This window comes from Synchiropus splendidus, chromosome 3, assembly GCF_027744825.2.
Source record: "Synchiropus splendidus isolate RoL2022-P1 chromosome 3, RoL_Sspl_1.0, whole genome shotgun sequence".
Taxonomy (NCBI): domain Eukaryota; kingdom Metazoa; phylum Chordata; class Actinopteri; order Syngnathiformes; family Callionymidae; genus Synchiropus; species Synchiropus splendidus.
This window is the reverse complement of record NC_071336.1, coordinates 30,410,001-30,427,378: the sequence shown is the minus strand read 5'-3', so window position 1 is coordinate 30,427,378 and position 17,378 is coordinate 30,410,001. Positions and strand designations below refer to the sequence as shown.

General features: G+C 43.9%; 1 protein-coding gene across 2 annotated transcripts; it reads left to right on the top strand.

Moving 5' to 3' along the window:
* The first annotated feature begins 36 nt into the window (after positions 1-36).
* On the top strand, positions 37-9,479 carry ptbp2a (polypyrimidine tract binding protein 2a). 2 transcript variants are annotated; one of them, XM_053860538.1, is made up of 14 exons: positions 37-167; positions 1,169-1,196; positions 1,764-1,824; positions 2,488-2,660; positions 2,744-2,884; positions 2,947-3,102; positions 3,293-3,403; positions 3,664-3,862; positions 3,989-4,104; positions 6,026-6,059; positions 6,467-6,559; positions 7,898-8,114; positions 8,533-8,610; positions 8,677-9,479. In XM_053860538.1, the coding sequence occupies exons 1-14, from the start codon at positions 160-162 to the stop codon at positions 8,804-8,806; spliced, it is 1,545 nt and encodes a 514-aa protein (XP_053716513.1). In that variant the 5' UTR covers positions 37-159; the 3' UTR covers positions 8,807-9,479. The 2 variants fall into 2 exon arrangements, with proteins under 2 accessions (XP_053716513.1, XP_053716512.1); XM_053860537.1 differs by having other exon boundaries at positions 3,664-3,874.
* The last annotated feature ends 7,899 nt before the right edge of the window (positions 9,480-17,378 follow it).

Genomic DNA, 17,378 nt, shown 5'->3' with positions numbered 1-17,378 from the left:
CTCACACGCACATCGTGCTGTCGCTACTGTACAACAGTAGAAGAAGAGTAGCCTCCCTCGGCGCCACCATCTTGGCTCTGCGGGTCCGTCCCTCTCTTATTGATGTTCCTGGTCATCGAACGCGATTTTCAACGAAAGCATTGAATTTTTCTTCTTAAAATGGACAGGTAACATTGAACAATGTGTTTATCCATCGATTCATCGGCTTGAGCTCATACTTTGTGTAGCCGTCCCGATTCCTCGTGCGGATGTTTATTATAGTGTAATTATCGTGGCTGCCACAATAACAACCGTTGATACGACAGGTTTTGTTTATCGCCGCCCAACAAAAGTCACGAAAAAGATCCACTCAAATGAAAAACTCCAGTAAACGCACTGATTGTCACACAAAGGTAGTTTCCGTTTCGACAGTTGTTCAGTCCTTTGTGCGTCTGCTAACGGGAATCGAACACACGTCACCTGTTTGTTTCAATTCACGGCGATTATTGAGGGAGAATCGTATTGTTAATATTGAAATTAATTTGTCATGAGACATTTAACAACACAATAATGTGAAAATTTTTCACATCATAGCTACGCTGCGTTTTATTGTCTTAGTATATCATATATGTATATATATATATATATATATATATATATATATATATATATATATTATGTATTGGTAATTGTGAGTTTTCATATTTTTGTTGAAGGAAATGTTTGCTGCTCATTGAAAACACGTTTTTGACACCAACAAATGTTAGAAAAGGATTTTTAAAAGACGAAATCGACTTGCAACAAATACATGACTTACATACTAGGATTAATTTTAAAAAGTGGTTCATAACCTATGATATATGTACAGTATATTATGTGTAAGTCAACATTTGAAGTTTCCAATTGGTTACATTTAGTCTTGCATAACAAGCATATTTGTGTGGGCTTATATTGTGTAACAGCAAAAGGAGTGTCAAATGTACAGTACAATAGAGATTTATAGCACGTACGAAGAACTGTTGAAATGTTTTTAGATGAAATAATTTTACACACAGAAACACACGCCTGCACTACTCCTTCAATAAGCAATACATTGTAGTCATGGAGAATTAATGATCGTGCAATAGTCTATAAATCATAATAGTATTAATATTATCACTGTGATTTACCTGATGATTTCTTTTTTCAGCATTGGGGATGTTGCCGTTGGAGTGAAGGTGAGTTTATCAGCGCTTTTCAGTTTTCAAGACTTGCCAATGACCTTTCCTCTAAACTGTGCCACATCTCGACGCCAATAAGAGAGACTGCAGCCAAAAGACAGAAGGATAGGACAAAAACAACCTTAAATCTGACTTCAGTTTTGTTGTATTGTTATAAAACAGGGGAAAATGTAATTATGCTGTGACATTATATGGTATTGAGTTGTACATATTATTTATATATATTTTAGTTTTAGATTCAATCATAAATATTTGGAAGATCTTTTTGTTTAAAACAGGTAAATATGATGTAAAAGCACTTTACTTCAGGGACTAATATATTTTATTTATTAATTTTGAGTGACAAAACATACTGTTATTATCAACGTAAAAAGATTCACAGTAATATTTTTTTTTTATTTAAAAACATTTTTTCCAGATTATAGACTGAAGCCGAACATACTCTTTCTTTGTCTCATTGGTTTAACATTCTTCCGCTGTGTCTCCTGGTGTTGATTGGAATTGTGCTTGGGTGAAATTGACTGTCACTTCACAGCTGTGTCTGTCTGTTTCTATTCTTGCCAGAGAGGATCCGATGAGCTGAGTATGTACAACAATCCCAACTCTGGAATGAGCAGTTTGAGTGGTGAGTTCGTTCCAACTGCCCATAAATGTGATGAGACAGATAGTAGCTGGTAAATCTGAAATGACTCAACTGCTGCGCTGCCTCTAGTGAGGAGGGGCTGAAGACACTTTTATTGTTATGGGCTGGATACTTGTGACTTAATATCATTGCTCAGTGTTAAAATGGACATGATATAAGACTCGCTGTTTAGAATCAACAACTCTTCTGTGTGTTTTTGAATTGTGGGAAGAAATCAGAGTGAATAGAAAGACATATTTCTCTTCTTCTGTGAGGAAAATAATGTTTCTATAAGAACAGACAACATCTGCGTGTTTTTTGCCTTGATGTTGGTATATTCTTATGCTGTTACTCGTGTTTGTTTTACACGACGCACTGGAATGCAACAAACAGCAGTGAAAGCTGCTTCTAATGGTGACAGAATCGGTGTCTCATAACCTGACATGAATTTTTAAAATACATTTTACAGTAATGGGTAGACGAGGTATCATGAAACAGTATTGCAGGGTTGATGAAACGCTGGCCACTAGATGGCTCTCTTGTTTTAGAAATACTGTGAGGTTTCATTGAGTCAGTTGTTCAAGTCCATCCTCTGAAAATCAGAACAGTGTGTCAAGAATCCCCATCTACCATCACTAATGTTTACGTTCTTGATGTTCGGCACAGACGGAACGTCCAACGGCAGCGAGAGTAAAAAGCAGAGGGTCGAGGAGGCACCACCGTCTCGAGTGCTGCACATAAGGAAGCTGCCTAATGAAGCATCAGAGACGGAAGTCATTGCTCTCGGTCTGCCCTTTGGAAAAGTCACCAATATCCTGACTCTGAAGGGAAAGAACCAGGTGATTTGTTAATGGATTAACTCACGCCTGAGAGATGATATTTACAGGGAGAATGGTTCTTTAAAACTTGCTTTAACTTCCAGGCGTTTTTGGAGATGGGCACAGAGGAAGCCGCCATCACTATGGTCAACTACTACACCACTGTCACTCCTCATATCCGCAACGTTCCAGTTTTCATTCAATACTCCAACCACAAAGAGCTGAAAACTGATGCTGGGAATCAGGTGAGTTCGAGTGTTTTATCTGAGCGAAATCTCCATCACTCACGGCTCATTCTCGGCTCCAGAGGACACAGGCGGTTCTTCAGGCGGTGTCAGCGGTCCAGTCTGGAGGTTCCCCGAGCTCCGACATTCAGGAGGTTCTGGCGGCGGCTTTAAGCCCAGTTCTGAGGATTATCATCGACAACATGTTCTACCCCGTAACCCTGGACGTGCTGCAGCAGGTAATGGCGGACCACACGCCAAGCTAATTGAGCTAGCTAACAATGTAAAATGTTGGGTATCTGACCTTCAGCCTTGCTTACTTTTCAACGACCAAGATTCACTCATTTGGATTTGAAATTATAGTCCGAATCAAGGAGAAGATTTCAGGCTAATTTCGATGTGTTATAATAATGAGTGTGTTCTGGACAGATTTTCTCCAAGTTCGGGACGGTCATGAAGATAATCACGTTCACCAAGAACAACCAGTTCCAGGCTCTTCTGCAGTTCAGCGATCCTGTCAATGCTCAGCAGGCCAAGCTGGTGAGACGCCCATCGCGCTGCACGTTGTGTCATCCAGTGTCTTTCTGATCAAAGTAACACGGGAGGCTTAGCAGGGGCTCGAGGAATTAGCAGTGACTGTGTGAGGTCATAACTATGCAACTGCATTTCTCTTTGCATCGATAATAACCCAACCTACCTTGGTAACTCTTCCATCACAGGAGTTGCACATGTAAATATCAGTTCAAATTCATTTTCGGGGCTCAGTTTTCCTCTGCAACACACGTCTACTTGACCTCTAGGCGCTGGACGGTCAGAACATCTACAACTCCTGTTGCACTCTGCGCATTGACTTCTCCAAACTGGTCAACTTGAATGTGAAGTACAACAACGACAAGAGCCGCGACTACACGAGGCCCGACCTGCCGGCGGGTGACGGACAGCCCAGCCTGGACCCCGCCGTGGCCGCCGCGTTCAGCAAAGACTCCAACTCGCTGCTCGGTAAGATCCCAGGTAGATAACACTTTTTTTACTTCTTCTATCATCCAAGTCAGTGCTGTTGTGGCAGCCGCTGCGACGGCGGTGTTACGGTCCCAGTGTGATCCTGCACTCTGTGTCCTCACTCAGGTGCCCTGACCCCGCTCAGTGCAGCGGCGGCGGCCGCGGCTGCTGCAGGAAGAGTTGCACTGGCGGGACAAGCCGGGTCCAGTGGGGTTCTGTTAGTCAGCAACCTCAACCAGGAGGTCAGTGACAGACTCGAACACTTGTCTTTGTTACAGTACCTTAATCCCTGTCAGACGTCTGTGTTGCCTCGTAGTGAGAGCATCTGACCCACAGCAGTATGAGGCTGTACCTAAAAAAACAAACAAAAACAAAAAAATAGACTTCTGTTATTGCAGAATGGAGGGTGAATTTGTTCATTTCTCTTTATTTTATTACGATGAAAGAAACAGATTATTTTATTATTTTATTTCATGCTGATCTTGCAAAATTAATTTCGTGACGGAATTAAGTTTTAATTCAAATTGTCCCACTTTGAACCACAACATTCTGGAAGGAGTTGGACTAGTGATCCGTCACGGGTTGTAATGTGCTGATGAGGCTTCATGAAACAGTGCCCTCGTTTTCAGCACTCAATAGGTGGCGCTCTTGGTTTAAAGATGATGTGAGGGTCCACTGACAAGGTTGTTCAAATGCAAACATTTTAGAGGCAGAGAGCCTCAACCTGTGGTCGCAGAAAATGTAGCCGTTAGATTAACTGAACTACATGAGATAAACTGAAGGTCCTGTGGCCAAATCCAGCCTTCCAAATCATTTTACCTGCTTTAAAAACATGGTCGACTCACAAGTCATTTCAGCATGAATTTAAAGCACCCAAAAACTAGAGCTTGTTTAGATGATCAATTGATGCAAAGGAAGGAAATAGGAAGGAGGATAGATTACTTCCTGTTGGAGGAGTTTTAATCAACGCACACTTTATTTGTCTCTCTAAAATGGTGGCCCCTTGGGTGCTTCATTTTCACGCCCATGCTTACGGAGCGATGCTAGGAAGTCAAGCTATATGTGCTCCGCATGAGAAGAATAAAAAGTCCAAAATGAAGTGCCATCATCAGTGTGCAGGGAAACGACTCTTCCATCTGTAGCTGGCTCCTTCTCCTAGAGCTTGTTCTTCGCCCAAATTGCCGTGGGAAGTGACGGCGTGCTGCAGCCTCTCCGTTGTCCCCCTGGAGCTTCTCTCCTTTTCTTTTCCACTTCTACACTGAAATGTCAAATCTCCTTTCTCTTCTTCATTTAAGTCAGATTTATTAGGTCGGTAGCAAACTTGTCTTAATGTCTTTGTCCTCATCTGTCTCTTCTTTAGCTGTGAATGGTTACAGTATCTAACACCTCTCCCCCCCCCTCCGACATGAAGATACTGAAGCATCTCAGACTTGAGTGAAAGCTGCGTCCGAACCGGAGCAGCCTTCACGTCAACTCCTTGCATGTTCATGTCGACCTGCTCTTAGCTCCTTGTCTCATAACAAATGTTCTCTGCTCAGCTTCTCAAAGCTCCAGTGGGAGCCTCCTGCACTGACAGCGAGTAGAGTCACACTGCATGTCCATGATTCTGACTTTGTATTGCTGGTTATTTTTATTTGACATGAATGCTATTTTCCCCCTTTTGCTTGTCCAGGATGAGAGGTTTTTCTGTAAGAGAACATTGATCCAGGCCACTCGCTGACAAACTTCCTGCATTTTGCCAGTGTACTGACCTATATTTTATTTTTGTCCCCCTCCCATTTTTGTTTATTTTCCTCCACCTCCCTGACTTCATCGACATCCCTCACCATCTCTTCTGTTTCCTCTCCCCTCCATTTTTACCCTCCCCTCCCCCTTACACTGTTGATGGGTGGCGTGTGACTCCCCCACTCCTCCCTTCAACGTCTTAAACTGCCGCCTCTCCTCCTTCTCCGAACCCCCTCCACCCTTTTCTCACCACCTGCTTCTCTCCTCCATGACCCACCACTTCCATCACTCTCCGGGGGGAAAACACAAACTGCCATTCTTCCTACCTACCTTGGTTCTGGATCGATCTGTCCATCTCTACCTCCGCTCCGCTCCGCTCCGACTCTTCTACCTCTCTACCTGTCTCACGCTGCTTGTTGCTCTTCTCTCCCTCTAAAGATGGTTACGCCCCAAAGTCTGTTTACCCTCTTCGGTATGTTATCGTTGGCTCTCTCTCTCCTCTCTTCTAGCTCCTCTCTTTTTTTCTATTTCCATCAGAAGTCACGTTATTACTATGCTATTACAAGCAGTAAATGATATTTGTCTACTGATAGTCGGTCATTGGTAACTGCCCCGTGTTTGATCTAGTGTTACCTCAAAGTTAATGCATGGTTCAGGGACTTTACTGCATGATGTCTAATGTGTAGCATTGTTACAGCAGATGCATAACACACCTGTACAGAGGCCTCTCTTGCTTCTCTATATTTTCTACACATCTCTCACTCTGCTATCTCCTACTACTTGTTCAGTCTCTGCTTATTCTCTCTGATTCCTCTGATGTCCTCCGCTCACCTGTAACGGTTCTGACTGTCTCTCTGCTCTTCCTCCACTCACGTGAAGGCGTGTACGGTGATGTCCAGAGGGTGAAGATTCTTTACAATAAGAAGGACAGCGCGCTCATCCAGATGTCAGACGCCAACCAGGCCCAGCTAGGTAGGTGGCTGAGCTTCTTTGGAGTCTTATGGTCATTGTGTTTCATAAGTTTGTGGCTTTGTACCGACTGCCAACTTAACAGTTTCAACATGTCGATATTGTCTGTATCAAAATGTATCAAACAATGTATTCAAAACTGAGCAAAAAAAAGTCAATAAACCATCACACCATCAAGGAACATTGGTTTTATATTCGGAATATTTGTTTTGAGAGTTTATTTTGAAAAGTGGTGGAGACAATGATTATAATGGGTTTTACATTAGATAAAGGCTACTATTAAAGCTTCTGCGGCACAGTCTTATTGAATTGCGAAGAGAAATATAACTTTTTTTCTTTACTTTACTGTAAACGTTAATTCTTTCTCATAATCCATCTTTCGTGAGACTTAATTATGTCCACTCAAGGCCACCATAAATCAAGCTCATCGCGATTCCTGCTTGAGCTGATCAGACTGAATAAACGTAACGTCAAGATGTTCCTTTTACTTATGACGGTCCGTGACAGTGAGCACGTCGTAGCTCTGGTTTGCGTTCGCTGCTTTTCTTTTTTTCTGTGTTTCTCGGGTGAAGCGCCGAACTACGTATGTCGTAGGCGTGTGGATGGTGCGTTCTTGAGTGTTGGAATTTTCTATACTGACAAAAATATCGTGGCTTACGATGGCTCGCTAGGTTGCTCTAACTATTGACAGGAGAGTAGCTTCGGCCATCTGCTGTTGGGGCCGCGTAATCGCAGCAAACTATAAACCTAATGAATGCTTTTAAACAAAATTTGCGGTAGGACTGTAGCAAGACATTAAAGAGAGACGATTTGTCTGCGTTTAAAGATTTGGGTGCATTTTTTTATGAAATTCTAGCATTTGGAATTTCAGTTGGACATTTGTGTAGTGAGGTACAGGTGCAACGACACATTTGTGAAGGTGCAAACGTGTTTGTGATCAATAAGCTACAATAATAACCCCATAGCAGGTGACTCCGTGCTGTTGGTCAGGTGACTAAGAAACAGGTGGTGGACCAATCCGGAGGCTCTGTGTCACTGTGGATAAAAGCACAATTTGTATTTCAAAAACGTGAAATGAAAACTACTGCTGAGCCCAGGTCGCAGGGGCAGCAACAGGGGCAAAGAGGCCCAGAATTCCTGCTGCTTAACACAGCAACAGAAATAATGGCGGCAGTATTTGGTGACTCTTGAAAACCAGGTCCGTGGTTCATGAGGTGTGAATTTGCAGTGGCTTTGTCGCCATGTAAAAGGTAGACATACGCTCTCTGTCCTGTGGCACCCTCCCAGGACTCTTCATAGGGATCCTAAAAAGATGAGCTCACCCTGCTTCTCTTTCCCCAGCAATGAGCCACTTGAACGGCCAGAAGATGTACGGGAAGATCATTCGGGTGACGCTCTCCAAGCACCAGACGGTGGCGCTGCCCCGGGATGGCTTGGACGATCAGGGCCTGACCAAGGACTACGCCAACTCCCCGCTGCACCGCTTCAAAAAACCAGGCTCCAAAAACTTCCAAAACATATTCCCGCCGTCCGCCACCCTTCACCTCTCCAACATCCCGTGAGTGCTCCGGTGAAGTGGATTTAGTCAGCTCAACCTTCCGGAGAATTTCATTTACTTTTACCTACTGCAGGGAAAAGTTTTTATATTGGGGCCCCTGAGGGAGTCCAGCCTGGTCCCAGCCACTCGTCCCCTTTGTGGGAGGATGGTCCTGTTGTGATGAGTGGTGCTCAGAAATCCCTGGTGTCTGGGCTCCGCCTGTCCATCAGTGCAAGTCCAATTTAAATGGTGTGGGATTCAGCGAGTCCTTAATTCACTGAATATATGAATGGATGACTCCCCGAGTCCAGCGGGACCGGAGGAGAGACGGTTGCTCAGCGCTTCGCTTCACCAGCGACTCCTCTAATGAGCTCCACGCCAGGGAAGCGCCTGAAAAAAAAAGACATTTCAACGTTAACCATTCACTCTCTGTTACCAGACAAGACGTCGGCGAGGACGACCTGCGACTGCTCTTTTCCAACTCCGGAGGCACCGTGAAGGCCTTCAAGTTTTTCCAGTAAGTCGCTGAAGGAAGTGTCGGCAGGTCAGACTGCACTCACTAAATCCTCACTTTGGTTCTCAGGGATCATAAAATGGCCCTCATCCAAATGTCAACGGTGGAAGAAGCAATTCAAGCCTTAATTGACCTTCACAACTACAGCATGGGAGGAAACCAGCACCTGAGGGTCTCCTTCTCCAAGTCCACCATCTGAGGAGCCGGAGGGAGACCGACTTTCCCGCTGTACCTCTGTATTTCCTGTCGGCAAAAACTTCGACGTGTTGATTGTCCAAACAGGTTCGATGTAGATCAATGTTCAGCTCTTTAAACTTGGTTAGGAAGTTACAGCACTTCTGTGCCTTATTTGAGAACCATCACCACAGTCAGGAACATCCGCTCACAGCTCCGACCACGTCAGTCAGTCTCTGTTTCTTTACTTCAATGTGATCAGTGGTTTTTAGGACGGTGATTCCGATGCCTGCCGTGTTTCCCATCTCTGGTGATTGTCAGTGGTTTTCTGCGCATGTTGTGTTGGCATCTGACATCAAAAGTCCACTGTGATTTGGTTGTGGTGTCAGGAGAGAGGGCTACTTTGTTGGACCAAAGCTTCTGTGCCTTCTGTGTTCCTTTAAAATTCCTGTGATTTTTTTGGGGAAAAAAAAAACAAAAAACTTGTGTTGATATGATGGTTGTATTTTTTTGCTCACATTGTTTTATACCGCACACAACGACCGGCTTTGCGCTTGAGAGAGAGAGGCGACGTTCAGAGATGGTTTATTTTCTACAGAGTTTCCCGTTTTCAAACTCCCCTGGATTCTGAGTGTTTTTTGCATTTCCTCTGTAGCATGCCGAATAAACTCTTCTGTAGCACCGCTTGCCTGGTGTCTTGCTCCCAGTTCCAGGTTGGTTTCATCACGCTGCACCGCTGCTTCCACTCCTGCACCACAAGGACAAAATCCAGATTTTCACACACAGTTCAGAGGAATGATCCGACATCAGGGTGAAACATTTTTATTTTCAGATGCTCAGACTATTCAGCAGTTTGGAAACTAAGATGACAGAGGAGCATTGCATTTTTTCCACATCTTTCTTTACACGTCACACAAATATCAAGTTGAAAAAGTGACAAAATGAAATAAGGTCTTCCTTGTTGCTGGAACAGAGCCTTCCAGATGAATCTCCTGGAGACCCAGGCGGAAGAGAGCAGGAGGTAAAAAATAAAAATAAAAATCTCGATGATGAAGCTTCAGAGCCCAGTAGGTGGCGCTTTCAGCTTAAAACAAACAAAAAAGGCTTTAAGTTCTAAGGTTTTACAGCAGAGAGAGCCATTTGGTGCGCTCTAAAAATGAGGGCACTGTTTCAAGAAGCCTCAGCCCATGACTACCTGATATGGGCGACCCCTAGTGGGTCAACACCAGAGTATTGCTGACTGAAAATTGAGATGTGGAGATGAAATATAAGCAGTGTTTAAGCAAAAGTGAGACTAAAAAGTTGAGCCTCAAACGCTTGAAAATGTCAATGTTCTCTGCAGCACTCACTAGTAATAGTCATAAGGCTTCATGAAACACTCTCCACTCCGAAATGTTATGATTCAAACATCCACGTCAATGAAACCTGACAAGTGCTGCCTACTGACCTATGAAAATGAGAGCAATGCTTCATGAAGCTTCATAACTGGCCTACAGGTCTATACCCAGTTGGTTCCATAGATGCGGGCCTAAGTAGCTAAAGTAGGGCTGCATAAACCCCAATAAAAGGCTCTTCAGTCGTTCATGAAAGACTAGGTTCAGAAGGTCACACAGGTCGAGCTAGTAGTGGAGAAAGACAGCGGACACCCTCGGCAGCTCAGCCGCCCAACAAGCATTTGTTTCTGTTCCTCGTGGTGGAGTGGCGTTGCCTCACACTCTCACACAGCAAGACCTCAGCCGTCTAACAAGCAGATACATCAGGATGCCGGCGACGTTCCCGGGCCCCCGTGGCTCCAGACTCACGGGACCGCAGTTCACACACAAATCACTTTTAACCCCCATAAAAGCCCTAAATAATAAAGTTGAGTGGCCGCAGATGAAGCATGGCTCCATCAGGGGCCGGCCACGTTTGCGTGACCGGCTGGTTATGGATGTCCTGTCGGGTGTTGTTAGATAAAGATGATACATGCCGGCGCAGGGACCGGCCAGATGACCTCATCTATCACAGACACTCACGCCTCGCTCGGAGTCTGGGGCTTTTATTTCCAAAGGTTTGTCTCCTGGATCTTCTAAACGCTGATGACATGATCTATCAAGACGGAAGCCAATCAATGGCGCCGCTGACCGATGCATCAGCTGAGCGGGACGCGGTGATGTCGCGCTCCATCACCTCACGCTAGACAACGGCAGCCATCTTGGCGCCTCCTCCTTTACAAGGTTCCACCCCGTGAGTCTGCCGCGACAGAGCTAATTCTCTATATCAACAGAGCAAAAATAAGCCTTTAATTCAGCGATGAAGTTAGGGATTTGACTCAATGTTGCCCTTTTATCAGGAACAGCTTTGTTACTGTGATGAGCTGCAACAGCAAAACACTAAAAAGCCACTCATTGATATTCACTCATGAATTATTCAGCTAATCGGAGCAATTTTAATGGCAGCTACAACCACAGGAATATTTGTTTCAGCGAGTCCCAGGCGCCAGTTGGATCCCATCCATTTTGATTCTGGAACTCAAACACCGACTCTTTTTTATCAAGAGTCATTTATCACGATGTGAGAAACAATTTTGCCCAAATTTCTGCGTCGCCATCGTCGTGGCGGGAGCCAGAAGATAAAAACAGTCGAATCATAATGAGAAGATTTTGTTCTCAAGCATTCTAATGATTCAATTCCCATTGGTGGCGTTGGACTATCCGCGGCAGCCATGTTGTTTCACTTCTGCACATGCCGGAGTCCAATTAAAGTCCCCAGCAGCTTAAATGAAAACACACATAAATAATATGTTGCCCTTTTATTGATAGCGACGTCGCACTGCAGCATCTCAACGGCTGCTGGCATTCACAATAAAAACACACGATCTGCTGCTGTCTGATGTATTGCAGCGATTTTTCTCTTTTTCAGTTTGGCCTTCTTTTCAGCTCTGACAAGAGATCGCTTCAAAATAACCGTGAAAGAAAACCACACGACTGTTGCACACAAAAAAGGATGTCACCGAGGCCGAAACTGTTTTTGTGTTATCCGTCTGTGCCATTGTGTTGGCTGGAACCCACCGGTCATGTGGTTTGTGGCTGCACAGAATGAGACCAAAGTTTTATAGTCAGAATGAATAAGTTTGTCTACAAAGTTGTGGCAATTTTATTCAGGTCCTTCTCTTTTGTTTGTTTGTTTTGTTTGCCATCTTCACCTGTTCTGTCTCTTCATATGTCCGGCTGGAGGTGCAACTTTAGTTCTGCAAGAAATAAACATCAGTTATTATGATGTTTCCATCGGGAGTTTTCTGTCAAAAACTCGCAAAAAACACAGTCACCATGTCCATCTCCATGATGTGTTGTGTGTTTTCCGCTTGCTCCGATATTTCCACTGTGTTTTAATACATTTGGTCACATGAGAGCTCATCCTTAAAAAAAGAGATTATTATTCTGAAGGCATGCCGGCTCTTGTTTAAGTCTGGCCACATATAAATATATATATATTATTATATTGTGCATTTCTGCACTTATTCATTCATTCATTTACTTATTTACATATTCACTTATTCATTTCTGAATTTCTATGTTCATTTTGTCAGAGGAAAAGCATAAACAAAAGGTAAATTGGGTTGTAATAATCACATAAAATGTATAATATTATTCAATCAAGTCATCATTCATTTATTTTAACCTTTTTTTTAATTACATTTCCAACACAAAGTGTGCGTCTAAAGTTCAATGGCGTGCCGGTTTTCCTCTCGCCTCTTGCATATACATTTGCTACACTCCCTTAGGAGTTCCTCCTCTCTGTACCAAGATCTACTTCAGGATCCTGCTGCCATAGAAGCTTCACATTCCTTCACTCCCCTCTTCACGTTTTATTTGTCCCCTCATCAGCTGACCTTCTTCTTTGCTGCTCCACCTTCACTCTTCTAATTCTGTTGTCTCATTGGTCTTCATCTCCAACATTCTTGGCTCAACTCTGTCTCTCCTCTCCTCGTGTCCATACCACCTCTCCTCCCTAAGTTTGCCTCCAAACTTCTCCACACCTTCCTCTGAAGGGGAAAGTCACTATTATCTTCAATTAAATCCATATTTGTGTTTTTATATTCCCATCTGTGTGTATACAAACGCGTGTGCGTCTGCATGTTTTCCCTTCATTAGGTGGAGGAGGGTTTGCATCTCACTAATATCTATACAACACACTGGGCTTCTTTTCTGTCAACAACTTTGTGACTTGTGAATATATTTCACAGACTGAATAATTCAGAGGGATTGAAGGGCTCAGTGTGTGTGGCACAGTGAGGCGCCTCCACGCGTCCAGTGAGTGTCACTATTGCCCCACAGATGAAAGAGAGGTTCGCCATTCAAGTCAGTGTGATTTTCCACGTCTGCTCTGGACAACATCTCATTGGTAACACACAAAAAAAGATGTTCCAGAGCACAGTATTACTTAATTTTCTTAGAAGCAGACGATCAGGAAGAGAAGACTGTTTTTCTTCTGATGCACGGCAGGATCGTGACAGGCAGCAGAGATGTGCGTCCAGGAAGCCAACAGTCTCCATTTATGACCGACATTGTCAAGGAAGACTGACACAGATATCGATTGATATATAGAGGGTGATGTTGAAAATACACCTTACACAACAGGGTTGTATTTCGTCTACTGTCACCAGTTTGCTGTTTAGTAGTGATACTTCAAGTGTTTTTGAGAAGGTACAGTACTGCCTCAGAAACACAGCAGGAGCAGCCTCAAGTTAGAGATACTATTCTTCAGTTCAAGATTCTTCGGGATTCTGTTATCGCCCATTTGATGTCTGGAATATTGGAGAACTTCTTCATGTAAGTTACAAAGACACAAGATAAGGAGACGGACATCAGTTATTTAGGCACATACACAGCAGATTTAGCAACGTAGAGGACTGGTTCTCCACTGGCCAGACTTTTGGACCCAAAATGACAAAAGATGAAGAGGAAAAACTTGGCTATTCAATAGACAGTGTGCCGTCGTGTCCACGTTACAATTCTCCTTTCAGAAATACTTCATTTTTTTCAGACTTTGTTTATTGGTTATATGGTCATACCTGATGGGCGACTTAGTTTTTGTGTTATGGATGCGTCATCTATGGATTAACTTTGATAGCAATACATAGAAGTAAAAAAAAAAAAAAAAAAGAATAAAATAAAATAAAAAATCTGAAAAAAAAACAGTCAAATTTTTCAATAAATAATTTCCCCAAGTTAAAGAAATACACCTTAAAATCTCTTGTCTCAAGAATTTTAATATAAAGTTCATGAGTATAGACGACTGCTAGTTCTGATGGGGCTTCATGAAACAGTGTCCTCAGTTTCAGAGCTCAGAAGGTGGCACTTCCTGTTTAAAAATAATCTGGAGCTTCACTATCAAAAGTCAAATGAAAAGATTTTAGAACGCAGCGTCATCTGGAGGCCTCTGAAAATGAGCACACTGTGTCATGAATCCTCATAAGTCCAATACTATCAGTTCAGGCTGTTGAGGCTTCATGAAAGCCCTTGTTGTGCAGAGCCATTGGAATGGTTGAGGTTTCAAAGCAATGTGAAAGCAAGTGCCACCTAATGGCCTCTGAAAGTGAGGAGTACTATCAGTAGAGTTGCCGTTTTTTTATTTTCGTGTGAAATGGTGAGGTGACTTGGTCGATATCGTGTGACTCGACTGCACTGTGCTTCATAAAAGCAGCCTGTGATACAATGACCCATCAGTTGGGAATCACTGCTGCAATAATGTGTCAGATTCTCACTGTTTCTTGGTCTCTGTGACGAAAGGCATTGCTTCCTCCTCTTCTCTTCCTCCCATCATCCTCTTTTGCTGCTCACAAACTAGTGATGAGTGACCTTGAAAAACCCACTGAGTGCACTCCTTCAGCCACTCACTCAGCTGCCCACAAATCAGCACGAAACACGCAGATCAAACATCTATGAAACATCCAGGCAGTTTGAAGGATCTGAGAATGTGGGCCTCTGAAGGTGGATCATGGTCCCAGAGCTGGGTCAGGTAAACTCTCCTCCCGCTCTGTGCAAACACCCAGGAGCCGGTCGGTGCCGTGGGCAAGGTCCAAAAAGGTGTTTCTCATGAGTGGAAAAGCTCTCAGTAGTTGCGACATCGTGGTGAGATTTGCGTGGCCCCAGGATTCATGGAGCCATTAGTCCGGTGAAAACACCAAGCAGAGACGGGTGTTGTAGATTCACACCCAGGATTTTCTCCTTCCACGACGTCAATATGAGAGCGCTCATTCAGGTCACATGACCACCGTCTGCCACGCGTCTCCGAAAATGAAAGTCAACTCAGCACTTATGAGCGCAAAGTTTCATGGAGCACCAGCAGAGGTTTCATTCGCCCAGATCTGCACTTCTCCTCAGTGTTTCTCGGCGAGCGAATGTGATTGTGAATGAGTCACAATTGCCATAATGAGGCTGCTGCAGACTCGTCGGGGTCAGCGGAGGAGCCATCGCGACGCCAGCGGCTAATTGATGATTATGTACTGTGCACGGTGGGGTAAAATCTTTCATTTTAATGGTGTGGTTATTGGCAGGAAGGACATGTGACAGCGGAGCCTTGACTGTGGCCTCTGAGGGAAGATCAGCCGGTGAGGTGAGGTCACCATGGTGATCTAATCTCCTGGTGGAGGAAAACAAAGTCTATTCATTTCCTGTGTCTTCCCGACCAGAAAACAGCAGCTATACGGGAGATAGGATCAAATTTTAATACAGGTTTTGATCAAATACAGTGAGGCAGTAACCGCAGAACATGGTTCTGGCTTTATGAACATGATGTGCTTCAATGGAACACAGCAAATGTACGAGAAGAACCGATGCCCACGCTGAATGATCGGTACCAACCAGCAGGCTAGTTTCTCAACCGATAGCTGTTAAAAAAATTCTCCTCTGTGACCCCCATATTATATATATATATAGCTATAGATATTAGATTATCTTGGATTAGATGGCCTTTATTAGTCCCACAGTGGGGAAATTCAACACGTAGTCATGGTTAGTGCTGCCCCCTATAGGCTTCAGTCCAACCTAGAATTCTGATGAACCAAGGTTTTCATGTACTCACTCATTTCAAAGACAAACAAAGGTTAGTTTCGGCATCACAAGGTGTCCATCTGTCTGCCCGTCTAACCCAGACCTGGGCAAAGTGCGGTGAGGGGGCCATATGTGGGCCTTTGCCTGTGTTTTCGCCGCCCTCATGGGGTCAGATGAAAACTACACAACTGGTAAGTTGTCATTTTCTGTCCTTTTTTCCGTTTTAGCCAGTAGTGATTCAACAGTAAACACATTCATGACTAACTTTTTGTTTCTTCTTTTCGTTGGTCATTTTAGGATTTTCCTCAAAATTTCTTGAAAGAAAATATATTTTCAAATAAATAACCTTTTTATCTTTGATGTTTGGTCCATTGTTTTATTTCTATTCATTTAAGATGCATGTTTATAGGTTTGATGCCATATTTATACTTCCACACTTGCCTCCATGTGGTATGGTTCATTTCGTCCTTGTTACTTAGAATTTTTTTTTTCGTAGTCATCGCCGCCTTTCTTTTGGCATGATGGCCCCTCACAACAGTCACAGTTTATAATGTGTCCCTTTTGGAAACTGCCCACCTCTGGTCTAACCCGTCTTCACATTCATAAGTGCTACCTTCAAGCCTGTTGAAGAACAAGCCTGTATGGCTATGTCTGTCTGATGTGGAATTTAAAACCTCAGCTTGCTACCCTTTTGAATGAAAACCTGTCCATCTGTCCGTCCGTCCAATTTTCCACATGAATCCTTAGCATCTATCATCCCCACTTGCCAGCCTGTCGAAGGGTGAGCCAGTCTGTCTGTCCGTAGGAATTTTCTGGCTGCTCCCTTTACGTACGAAATTGTACCCCTCCGTTTCAAACGTTGTTACCGTCACTCATCACATGCTTCCATGAGTTCTTTGCTGTTCACTAATATATCCACCAGGGGGATCAGCCCTGACTTTATAGCAGCAACAAACTCCAAAACCAACATGGTGACTCTGGGCGGAGTATTGATAATGTACCTCCTGCGCAAAGGACCAAAACGGACTGTAGGAGGCGGTGGCAGTTAAATATATCGCGACTGGAGGACGGGGAATTTCCTCCATTTGTTATGCCTTCTTTGTGACGCATTACAACTGCGTATCGGGTAGTAACAGCAACACTGCCCCCCATGGTTTCTGTAGGTACTGCAACATATCTGCAAGGCCCCGTCCGCATCCATTTCAGCATAAATGGGTCTCTAGAATCTCCATTTGCTCGCCTGTCCAAGGGCAGCACTCGTGAACTACTCTTGGATGGTCATAATGTTGACATGCTTTGGTCACGTTATTGTCAGTTGAGAGTCTAAACTTCATGGTATTGTTATCTCACAATAATCACCGTCCTTGTTCAGACGCTCAAGTCTTTTGGAGCTGTTCCCTCACGCAGAATCTCACACGTTTCCTCGCGGCTGTTTAACGCATTTCCATCCGAAACAGTGGTGGGTTTCCGAAGTGAGCTGGATGAGGAGTGTGACCTGACTGCAGTCTCCAGCCGAGCTCTGGACACTTCCAGGATTTCCCGCTGCCTCACGCCTCATTGACT